Consider the following 12,989-nt stretch of genomic DNA (forward strand, 5'->3'; position numbering starts at 1 on the left):
GAGGTGGTGGGAGAATTAGCAGCGCGCTGTATAGGTGCTTAGCTGATGTTGGCCAAATCGGTCACAGGCAATAAAACTTACAGGCCAGTTTAATGGTCTCTAAAGAATCTTTTAAGAGAGCCGAGAGTCTAAATTTTGGTGTAAAACTCATTTTTATAGAAGCATTTCCAAACTATCTATGAGCGTATAGTGTGCGTTCTAGAGCGGTGTTCCTAAATTCATTCCACTGTTTTCCTTGTCCTCTGTTTGAGAGCACATACGTGTTAAGCTTGGCAGAGAGTTTGATCCTGCCGTAGACCAAATCATAGGGGGTCAAAAAACAGAAGAGCGTCTCCCAGATTCCCCTCCTGCGTCATCATGCTCCGTGGCCCAAGTTCAAGTGTTATATTATGAGAGTTTCTGACCTCTACTATCGCAGCAGGACAAACGTCACGAGACTGCCAAGCATGAAGCGTGTTTCTCGGGGCCTCACAGTGGAAGGGTTAAGTACACACCGTTACACTCCTGTATTTTTAAAGTGATATGCGAGTGACAATGTCTCAGACACTTTGGCCCTGATCTCCCCCCACTGTTTTTCCAGTTCAGCCCTTCCTTATGTATGGAACTGTCAGGGAATTCCTGGAATGTCTGGCTTTTTCCCTTTTTAAAATGTTTTTATTTCCACAAAAGAAAGTGCAGCCGTTATATAGAATCTGTAAGAGTCGCCGGCGTGTGGTTTTATGGTGATATCTAAAGCAAACGGTCACTTTTACCAGCATTCTCTTTCTGATGGCTGCGTTTGTTTTATCACTGCTTTGATTCAGTATGGCAGGGCTCATACTTAAGAGTGGAGCTCATCTCTAATATTAGGACTTTTTCCATTACATTGACTGTAAAGCGGTGGAGGGTGGAAAAGACGTTAAACAAGGATTCAGCTGTCCCGCTGCAGTCCTTTCCACTGAGATTAATTGCCAATTGCCAGGAAGAACGGTTAGAAAATGCATTTTTTCCCCCTGAAGATTCTGCCCGTCTGCCTTTTGTTTGCAGCGGAAGATTTCATTCCTGGTCAAAACGTGGCATCCCATTTGTTAGGCATCTGGCTGGAACTTTCCGCTGGCTACTGTGTGTGCTACGCACCAAATCACACAAAAACCGAAGCAAATTCCTCTTCACCTCGTACTTGGCCTACAAATTGTGGAGAATCTCAAATGAACGCTTGTTTGATAATGCATCATAATATCTCTTGATATACTGCTCACCCCATTTTTTTTGCTGTCTTTAATGTTTGGGGGCTTTTTTGAGCACCTCCTCCACTTCCAAGATTTTGGGGCCAGTGGTCTGTGCCAAACATGCTGAAGCCGTTAAGTGCACTGTTGTCGAAGCCAAGGGGGTTAGGCGTAATGGCTTTCAAAGAGAAGCAGGGAGCTTTGAAGTTGCGCTAGCCAGGAACTGCCAGGTATGCTGGATCACCACTTCCAAGCCATTGTCCTCCTCCACCAGCTTTTCCCTCACTGCACTGCAACGTTTAGTCTAATGCTAATGAAGAATGGCCATTTGCTAACCAAATCCTGCAGCTGAGCGCACGGCCAAAGCTCGAGCATTGGGTTGTTATTTTTCACATTAGGTATGTGGCAGCGCTGTCGCAAGTCTGAAATATTTGGGTGATTTTAGTTCCACTTGGATGACTGCTGCCTCTTTTCTTGGCGTCGATCGAGATTCATTTCCAGTAAGTTATTGGTACCACTTGCAGATGATGATAATAATAGACGTGGTTTAGAGTGGTAATGGAATGTCATAATTATTGAATATTTAGGTTTTGGATTGTGTCATAGGCTGGAAGAATGTGGCGTCCCACCGAGCGGATAGTGCTGAATCGACTCTCGACTTTACCTTACCTTAGTATTCCAGGATTACTCCTACTGACAGCCTTTACACTTTTGCACACAGTCCTACGGTATGTATGGACAGCTGCAGAAGTTTATGAGGATCAGAATCACTCGATTTCAGTGTAAGGATGTGACGACTGGTTCATGTACTGCCTTTAGTGATGATACAGTGATATTGCAAAAAGGCTTGTTTGAAATTAATACTTTTATTTTAACAGAAAATAGTTTTATTTTAAAGAAAATTATTTGTGAAATATGATGACAATAACAGGGATGGCGTATTTTTGTAGGCCAAAACCCGGAAATAAGTCCTCATTTTAGTCCTGAAGTCAAAGGGTTTTGGTTAAATGCCTGAAATAAGATCCGTTTAACACAAGCTCAAGATATTTTCCTGTTTTATTCTACAACATAAAATACATCAGTAATACTCCCTTGTGATTTTTACAGCTTTTACTTGTCTTGAAAAGACGGTTGCTAACAAATGTCTAAATGGGACTAGAGAGGTTGTCGGGGACATTAAATGTCATCACAGTGAACAGGTAAACTCATCTACTCACTAGTCACTTTCACAACCTCATTGTGTTTATAATGATATAGTTCATTTAGAGCCTATGCTTAGCTTTTTACTTCTGCCAGTTGTATTGAGGCTTCAAAATTTATAAGAGTTGTAAGATTTATAAACTTTTGTTGGTCACAGAGCTTATTTCCTGCAATATTCCAAAAGCCAATGGAAAAATCCTAGTGGGTTTTTGTGGAGGGAACCAGAGTGATACGAACTTACAGGTTGACCTACAAAAGCACATCATCACTGAAGTGCTCAAAACAGTGCTATTATCTTCGATGTAATTCATCACGTGCTACCATTCGTGTTCTGTTGTCCTCCTCCTGCCCAGTTGCCCCTATCCTGGATCTGGGAAATGATGATTTAAGGGATCCTGTATCCAGCACCCCTCCTCACGTCTGGAGCCAGAGATGTGTCCTCCTTAGCCACTCCTGAGGAATTCTGTCCACTGACTCAGCATCTCTTAGCCCTGCTCTCCTCCCTTACAATAGTAGAAACATAGAGACACTGTTCAATTTAAATCTAATGTTCCCTGATCTTTTGACATGTAAGAGGTAATTGTGCTTTAAAAACATACTGTACGTTTTAGACTAAAAACTTCCATGTTAGTCCAAAAATAGCTTTAATTGAAAGCAAACTTGCCCTTCTTTACCTTTATTACATTATAGAGATGAATACATCAGCATAAGACCCTTTGGCTCCGCCCACTTGTGCCTTATTTGGACACACGGGCAGAAGAACTACTACAACAGATCACTGGACTAAAAATGCCATTACTTTCCAAAGTATCCTAATGTTAGGAAAGTGCCTGTTAATTTTCAGCTATGTGAATGTGTCAGTAGAGCATTATTTGTTTGTTTGGTATGTTTCTCTGATTCTTTGGTAAACCAGTCCCTATTTAACACAGTCTTTGTAAACTTTTATGGAAAGATATGAACCCAATTGTAATGCCGCAGCTTATACTGTAAGTAACCAGGGTTGGAAATTAATGGGGGCTTGGGGCAAAGATACCATCAAGATAAACAAAAATGCCCCCAAATTCAAGATAAGGGGGCAAAAATGACCCTGCACAATTAAACTAGATCTATTATGGCAGTCACGATTAAAGTGAAATGTGAAGAGAATGACAAGTGTCGACTACGGCATTACATTTACAGTAGATTTGCTCAGGTTTCATCAGATTTCTTTTAACGTTCAGTTTGCAGCGTTGAGCATTAAAACCAATCACATATTTCTGTTGAGCTTATGAATGCGATGACCAATTTGTAACTGCGGAGAACATTGCGAGTTGTTCAGTGCGATGTAAGAAAGAGATCGATTTTGCAGTGTTGACAGCTTTAGTGATTATAACAGAATAGATCCAGACCGATATGGTTTTTTTGAGGGCCATTGCCGATACTGATATTAGGGAGTAAAAAAAAGGCTGATATTCTTTGTGTAGGCTATATTATAGTACAGTACCAGTCAAAAGTTTGGACACTTTCCCATTCGTGTGTCCATACTTTTGACTGGTACTATATATGGAATGCAGTATATACATAAACAGAATATATATACACATAAACACAGTTTTTGCAATGATCACTCAAATGTGGTGATCAAACACTTATAATGACGTGACAAAGATATGTAATGACGGCAGGGTATTTAACAATTTAACAATACACTTTATTATCCAAAATGAGTCTGACATCAGTGCACTGAACAGTAAAGTTGAAGTTTATTCAACTTTATTTAAATTCAACTCCCGGACTCCGGGGGCTATCGACGGGGGGGTGGTCTCATTCGAAAGGGGGCCTCGAGACGTACACTCGATTCAGCGTTTGAGAGGACTCCTCGAGCTGAAGGGATCCCCCGAATTTGGTGCGGATCTGCCGCGCCATTACGGAGATATGGCCATTCAAATTTTCAATGCTATTCCACATACCTAAGCTTTAAAGATCCAGATCGCCAGTAGCAAACAATGGAGCGCGCTCTGCTGGACAAACTACGTAATTACACCATTGACAAGCATTGTATCTGCGTTTTATGTTCTGTAAAAGAAATGTTAAAATCGGTGGCATATCGGCGGCATATATGCCGATACCGATATATCTGCGACAGGCTCATATCGGCCGATAAAATGCTCATATCGGCAAAACGATATATCGGTCGGGCTCTAGTATAAAGTAGTAATTATAAAAAATGCCCTTACAAAGGTTAAAAAAAATGTCCCTGGAAATCAATTCCAGAGGGCAAATATTTTAACTTAAAGGTGACATAACACACATTTTCTTGAGTACCTATCGAGTAGTATTGCATCCTTCATATCTCCGTAGAGTCTTTAGTTTTATCAGATTTATAAAAGAAAGATACAGCTTTACGATTCTCTCTGAAAACAGCCGAGCTCCTGGAGGCGTATACATGAAACTGGTAGAACCAGGAGCCAATCATCATTCAGAGTGCTTACTGAAAATTTACACTGACTAGCACCTCTGACACTATTTGTAACTATTACCCTTGACCATCCCATATTTTATTTTCTTATTCTTATTTTCTCATATTCTTTTAATCTGTACATCATAATGGAATCAGCAGGATTCAGAAACAGAGTGAATAATGTGAATAAACTGAACTTGATACCTTCAAGGAGTCATATGTTACTGCTGAAACAAAGGTTTCTTGCAAACATGCCTAATTTAAGAGGTCGCCGGACTAAAAATAGTTGTAAGGGATACATTGATGCCCTCATTTTAATAAAAGCTTTTCATTCACCTTAATTGGACCCAGATGGCTTGGGCTTCACAGGACTTTCCTCTGGTTGGCGAGTGAGAAATTCCTCCCCGGGATAACAGTGTTGTGTTAATGAGTCAACGCGAACGCCAGGGGCACGGCACACTGGAGCCGAGCTCAAACTGCAGTCATGCATCATCAACAACATATAGCTCAATGCATTTATTGCACTTTTCCCTGGAATTCTGCATTATGTTGCAACAAAATGTTGTTTTTCTGCACTTGTAGCATTTATTAGTAATAGTAGTGGTTGTTCTCAGTAGATTAGAACTGTGCCTAACAGACAATAGCTTGCATTGTTGTGTTGTTTTTCATATCAGCATGTCAGAAAGTTAGCACATGCATTCATCTGACACTAACAGTGAAGTCCTCCGCTTCCCCACCGCAGTTCGCTCTCATTGTTTATTGTGGAAAGCATGTTTGCTCTACTGGTAAACATCTACAGTACCTGTGGTTCTGCGATTAAACCGAGGCTGTGAGGCTGTTACTGAAATGTCAAAGGTTTGTTTCAAAGTAGCTGCGCTGATGTTCGGGTTCACGTGGAGGTTTGTGCTCTAGATGTGGAGAGGTGGCGGTCTTTGAGGTTGTGTCATGGGTCACCAATTGTTTTTCCAACGCACAAACCGTTATGAGAAATGAGAATTGCATGGGTGGATGGTTCTTTTCACATGACTCTGTGATCCCAAGTGTCTTTGGCTCTGCTGTTCTCTTGTAGCCTCTTGCACAAGCACTGCTTTTACTGATGTTTACGGAGTTTTTCCAGAATAATTCACTTCTGTATTTATATTCATGTTTATTCGTTTAGCAGATGCTTTTATTCAAGGTGATTACGCACGAGTAATGCAGCCACATAGGAAATTCATACTATGGAGAATTGTTCCATAATTGCTTAGAAAAGTACAAAAGTATGTTTGTTTTTTAGTCTGATGATGTTTTCCTAATGTGTATTCCTTTATGAAGTACTTTCCATGTCAAACCCTTAGGGCAGGGCTTCAACATGTACAGCAAATGGAAAAAGTCTTTGGTGGATGTGTGCTGACCCAGTATATTTTGTCTATGAAAAGCTACAGATGTCTAAAGATAACAGTTATATGATAACACATAATATTTGGTCACTAAATCAATGTGTTTAAATTTAATATTTTGTATTTTCGTTAAGAAATTTGGTTACAGTCTTTACATAATAAATACACTGGATGGGAACTGGTTTTGTTTAGTAGCATATCATTTTTGGGGGGCCAGACTTATGAAAATCTATGGGAAAAGTTTGGTGTTTTGTATGGCATTTGTTGCTGAAGACTCGCTGATCAGCTCTGCTGAATTCTGCCAAAATTATGTTGTAATTCATTGTTCCTATTCAAATTGTTACTGAATTTCAAATTTAGCAAAAATTCATGTCATGCATAATCATAAATGATAATTGGTGTCACTTCAGAGTACTCTTGCACAACCCTAGTAATAGTATGTATTATATACTACATGGACATAAGTTCACACCTCCTAATTACTGAATTCAGCTGTTTCAATCAAACCCATTGCCACAAGTGTATAAAATCGAACACCTCGCCTCGCAGTCTGCATTTACAAACATGGGTCATTCTGAAGAGCTCAGTGAACTCAAACGTGATAGGATGCCACCTTTGCAGTAAGTCAGTTTGTGAAATTTCATCCCTGCTAAATATTCTGCGGTCAACTGTAAGTGGTATTATTGGAAAATAAAAGTGTTTAGCATCTATTCCACGAAGCGGAAGACTATGAAGTCACCAACGCTCTGCTGATTCCATAGCTGAAGAGTTACAAACTTCAGGGAATGGGTTTCCATGGAACCCCAGCTACATGCAACCTTCAACATCAGCAAGTACAAGCGTCGGATGGAGTGAAGTAAAGCACACAGGACTCTGGAGCAGTGGAAACCTGTTCTGTGGAGAGACCAATCACAAAGTCTGATGGGCGAGTCTGGGTTTGGCTGTTGCCAGGAGAACATTACCTGCCTGACTGCATTGTGCCAACTGTAAAGTTCGGTGGAGGAGGGATAATGGTATGTAGCTGTTTTTCAGGTGTCGGGATCGCAAATCTTAATGCTTCAGCATACGAAGACATTTTGGACAATGCTTTGCTTCCAGCTGTTTTGTGGGATCGGTTTGAGGAAGGACCTTTTTTATTCCAGCATGACTGTGCCAGAGTGCACAAAGCAAGGTCCATGAAGACATGGTTGGATGAGTTTGGTGTGGAAGCAGTTGACAGGTCCACACAGAGCCCTGAGCTTAAAGGGATAGTTCACCCAAAAATGAAAATTTGATGTTTATTTGCTTTTTGGGATGAACTGGAACGGAGATTGTGAGCTAGGCCTTCTCATCCAACACCAGTTCCTGACCTCACAAATGGATGAATGGGCACACATTCCCACAGAAAGCCTTCCCAGAAGAGTGGAAGCTGTTATAGCTGCAAAGGTGCGATCAACTTTATATTAATGTCTGTGTGTTTAGAATGCAGTGTCCCTGTTGGTGTAAGGGTTGCTGGTCTCTGAGTATCCATCTCCAGACTACAAACGAAATTAATAAGAAAAGTAATGCTTGGAGGAACCTTTCATTCATCATGGGTCTGGCTAAACGCTGCTCCTCCAAATCACTCTCAAGTGCCCACAGCTGGGTGTTTTTAAAAGAGTGCTTGGCATTTTCAGCTGCCTAAAAACGCTTTGGAAAGGGTTCTCTTTTCTGTCTCTTCACTGACATTTCCAGTGATTCTCTTTGAATTTCATTATAATGCATGTGAACCATCATGGCTGACCATTTTTCCCCCTGTAATCCACACGGAGCGTGTGCAGAGTAGCTGCTCTGAGGCCCAGCAGCTTTATGAACAAAAACAGAGAGAGTTAATCCAGTTAGAGAAGTGTTGAACAGCTTCTCCCGCCGCTGCCTCTCTGATGCTGGGAGCGCAAGGCAGCAAAATCATACATACGTTCTGTGAGCCTAGTGTTCGCCATGAATACACACTTTTTATGAGCATCACACTAAAACTAAAATATGAAGTGATGTTTAATATGAATGTCAGTAATTAATTGTATTGTTTTTTTTTTTAATTGTTTGAGACCCACAGACATGAACTTGCCTCCTAGTCTCATCTATATTCATGCAAGGTGCTTGACATCTCAAATGATGCTCTTGGCATCAGCTAACAGCATTTTTCAGTACCAGGTTTGCTGTTGTCCTGCTCTTGCGTCAGGCCTGCTGGGACACTGAAATGCTTCTCGACTAGTCTTTTGATGCTGTTGTTGGTCTTCAGTCTCAGGGCTGCGTGTGAAGCCGAGTCGGTGTGTGACGTTGATCCACTCAGCGCTCAGAAGCAGCACCAGCTCCAGTTCGCCATCCAGCAGCTGCAGCAGCAGAAACTGCGATCCAGACAGCTGCTTGACCAGAGCCGCACTCGTCACTAGGTAACACCGCACTTTACCTCAACACACTGAGGGTTTCTGTATTTTTAAGAGCACACATGGCTCAATCATAACTGCACAGGCTAGTATGCTAGAGAGTTTACTTGGCCTGTGCCTGTTTTAATATTTTCTCTGGCAGATAACTTTACTATGGTGACACATATGCATACCGTATTTTCCAGAAAATAAGTCACACCTGACTATAAGTTGCCCCGGGTCAAAATTGCATTGTTGAGAGAGGGGAAAAAAAACCACACACAGATAAGGTGCATCATAATTACATTCAGAAACAATGTTAAATAAAACAACATAAACACTATAAACATGTATTTTAGTTCCCATCACTCCACAACAAATCCTCTAAATATAAAGTATTCTGAAAAGAAATGAAAACATAAGTATAAAACAACCATACATTATTGTGGCATTCATTATAAACGACTTTTATTATAAACACCCAGCCTAAACCAAATTATTTAAAGCAAAACAAACTACTGGCATGTCAACAATTCTTATGGCTTTGCCATAATGCATTATTATTACCCTTGTAATAAATATTTAAGTAAAATCAACCCAAATGTTTTACTGTACTGCTTTTAACACAACTGTAAATAATTTGCTTCAGATTTACGTTTAGTATTATTATCACTTTAAAAAATATCCTCCAATAAAAAAAAGCTTTAAAAACATCCCACATTAAAGAACCGTTTTTAAATTGTAATTTTTTTTTGTTTATTTTATTATTTTTATTTTATTTTAATTTAATTTATTTTTTTTATCTGTATTGCCTCACTTGTTTTTGTTCTATTATGTATTTTTGTTGAAATTTAAGTTTTAAATAAAATAAAATAAAAAATACTGCAGTTTACTAAATACACTATACAAATAAACCTGGTGTTTGCATACCTCTCTCATTCGGCACCAATCCGAATGTGTGTACTCTTCCAAGCTTTATAATGGTGGCGAATGGGGGTCAAGATTTTGAAGTCCAATAAAGTGCATCCATCCATCATAAAAAGTGCTCCACATGGCTCCGGGGGAATAATAAAGGCCTCCTGAAGCGAATCAATGTGTTTACTTTTTACATATTTACAACTTTATAAACCGTAATCTCTAGCTTCGCGGCATGTTTCATATGATAAAAGAATAACATTGCAAAAATACGGTGAGCAGAACTTGCAACAAAAATGTTCAAAACATCACAGAAAACAAAATGTGTGAGATTGGAAAGCAAAAACACTCGCATGCATTATTAATAAATATGAGACCACTGACCCTCATGTTGAAGCCGGTCCCATTAAAGTGTGCATATGTGGGCGATATGCTATTCTGAACCTAAAATTGACTTTCTTTTTAAGGAAAAAGGCCCCAGAATATTGGGTGACTCTCATTATAATGTTCCAGTTCCTCCAGTGGAGTTCAGTCTGTATGAAACATGATCTTCTTGTGTGTTTTACTCTCAGCTGTGCATGTCACACTTGCATCAGATCCTGTAAACATCGCGTCTTCTGTGCCGCCCGCTAACATGACTGCATGCACATTTACAATAGTGTCGCAATTCAGCTACACTGATGTCACTGTTCTGTGCTGACGTTCGACTCTAATTAATGCAAGTGGAGATTTGTTTTTCTTGGCACGAGTCGATTTTGTTCAGCAGGGGATTATGGGAAAACAATCCCCACCCCCACAGACTTTTCTGGATGAAGATCTCCTCCCTGATACTGTGAGGCAATCAGTCCAGCATCTCTAGAGGGCTTCATTAAGCCACGGGACCCTCGGAGGAGACGTCTGTCATAGGCCCTCAACTCACACTGCATTACAGTAAACGTGCTGCTGTGAAATGAAATGGTCGCTCAGCTGTGTGTGTGTGTGTGTGTGTGTGTGTTTGTGAGTCAACGCTGTATCAGTGGATACTCCCTAAACCTCCCCATGAAGCACTGCTCTTCTTTTGAGACTCGACCAAGCACACATTCATTACTACAGCCACATACGAACATGTTTTCATCCCGAGGGTAGAGTTTTTCCATTAGCTCCATGATTACTGTTCAAAAGTTTGTTATTATGCAGCAAGGATGCAATAAATTAATCAAAAGTGCCAGTAAAGACATTTATAATGTTACAAAAGATTTCTATTTCAAATAAATGCTGTTTTACAAAAATATTTGGCAGCGCAACTGTTTTCAACATTGATAATAATCAGAAATGTTTCTTGAGCAGCAAATCAGCATATTAGAATGATTTCTGAAGATCATGTGACACTGAAGACTGGAGTAATGATGCTGAAAATTCAGCTGCGCATCACAGAAATAACATTTACTCACATAGAAAACAGTTATTTGAAATTGTAATAATATTTCACTGTTTTTACTGCATTTTTGATCAAATAAATGCAGCCTTGGTGAGCAGAAGAGACTTCTTTCAAAAACATTAAAAAACCTAATTATTCCAAACTTGGTGTCCACTAGTGTATTGTTAAAATGCATTTATATTTATCATTATTCTAATTAGTGCTGTTTCACGATAATGACCTGTAGGTAAATTTTAGTCACTGCAAAGCTAATAAATTTGATGACAACAAATAGATCTGGATTTTATAGTGTCTCCTTTTTGCCAGTGTGGTTTGGGTCATCATGTTTTTAGATGACTGTCGTCCTGATCTGCGTTTTGATCGCTTTTATAAAACGGAGAGTTCCGGTCCTTGATTCTGATTGGTTGAGCCATGTTCGAAGCTGTTGTAAATTACTCTACAAACATACACCTTTGTTTACGTTTGTGTGTTGCTCGGCAACCACTTTGTTGGAACCACAACCTTTTCTGAGGAACTACATTGTTTGGTGGAAGAATACTGTTTTTATTAATATCATTACACTTTATTTGCTCTGTTTTATTTTGTGAAACCTTACTACATATATGGAATAACCGTTTTATAAAAGCAATAATCCCAGTGAAGCCGTGGTTTACAGTGAATTTTTAACAGCTAAGGGGGTTGCTAACAGCTAACCGCTTCGCGTCTTCCCTAACAACGCCCCTTAGCTGTTATAAATTCACTGTAAACCACGGCTTCTTGGGGCTTATTGCTTTATTTTACACCCTCACATGCAAGCTCTCTAAGCTTTCATATCTATCTGGAAGAGCGTTTTAACATGACCTCTCAGTTGCTTCTGTTTGTTGAGTTGCTTTGCTGAGGAGATCCTTGCAGAGATGGAAAGCCAGCAGGCGAAGAGGTGTGATTGCGGAGCGTGTTATTGGGCCGCTGTGTTCTGTATTGGCACAGACTCCACGGCTCCTCTGCTGTCTTGGCCCGTGGCCACCTGGCAGCTTTAGAAAGGTGCCCTTTCCTGGCCCGCAACTCAGAACCGCCAGCCGGTGAGTCCCATCCACTTATTCATCAAACGCCAGGGGCCTCACAACTCCCTCACGGCAGCGGCTACGCGAGAGGAGCAAGACGGAAAGAATGCTTTCTCATCCCATTTGAATCAATGAAAGGTAGCCATTAAATTGCATGTCAGTATGGAAAATATGTTTACCGAGTCCAAGCTCTCGCTCAGATGAAAACTTGTCTAAACAAGAATGAAATGTGAAGAATTCCTGTGTTTTGGTATGTCCGATTATAAAGTATTTAGTGGCTGTTATGATAAGCCGTGTAATTTCTTTCTTCCATGTGAGTGAATGAACTGGCTTTTGGAGGCTGTTGTGCTTGACCTCGAATGACTCGAAGGAAAAATGCCGCTTTTAATAAAGACTGAGATAAGGTCGTTCCTTCACAGGACCGTTCAACACAATTGTTTTATTCCAAGCCTCCTCTGCTGGAAGATATCACTGAAACCTGAACTAGACAAACAGTTTTAGCACTTCAGATTCAAACAAACATTACAATGATAAGCAAAAAATGTATTTCAGATTACGCTAAGGGACTATGAGACTTATGTCTATGAAACTATTTTATTTATACACTAATGTATACCAATATTACATATTAAAGAAATAAATAAATTAAATCTGCTGAAAATGTGCTCACCCTCAGGCCACCCAAGATTAGGATGAGTTTGTTTCTTCATCAGATTTGTAGAAATGTAGCATTGCATCAGTGTCTCAGCAATGGATGCTCTGCAGTGAATGGGTGCCGTCAGAATGACAGTTCAAACAGCTGATAAAAACATCACAATAATCCACAAGTTATCCAGTCCATCAGTTAATGTCTTGAGAAGACAAAAGCTGCATGTTTGTAAGAAACAAATCCATCATTAAGGCATCATTTAACTTCAGACTGTCTTAAATACGAGTTCATAATCCATAATAACGCTTCCTCGAGTGACAACAGGAGATGCACTTTTTCACTGGAGGAAGCGTTATTATGAAG

At 40.0% G+C, this 12,989-nt stretch overlaps 1 protein-coding gene across 1 annotated transcript in view; it reads left to right on the forward strand.

Moving 5' to 3' along the window:
* Window positions 1-11,953, forward strand: part of LOC107723268 (uncharacterized) — a 25,405-nt gene extending 13,452 nt beyond the window's left edge. Inside the window, exons 4-5 of the mRNA XM_016531838.1 lie at window positions 8,482-8,632; window positions 11,803-11,953. Of these exons, the coding sequence (XP_016387324.1) occupies window positions 8,482-8,632; window positions 11,803-11,953 (302 nt within the window). The remainder of the gene's footprint in view (window positions 1-8,481; window positions 8,633-11,802) is intronic.
* The last annotated feature ends 1,036 nt before the right edge of the window (window positions 11,954-12,989 follow it).

This window comes from Sinocyclocheilus rhinocerous, unplaced genomic scaffold, assembly GCF_001515625.1.
Source record: "Sinocyclocheilus rhinocerous isolate Xijiao unplaced genomic scaffold, SAMN03320098_v1.1 scaffold364, whole genome shotgun sequence".
NCBI classification, from domain to species: domain Eukaryota; kingdom Metazoa; phylum Chordata; class Actinopteri; order Cypriniformes; family Cyprinidae; genus Sinocyclocheilus; species Sinocyclocheilus rhinocerous.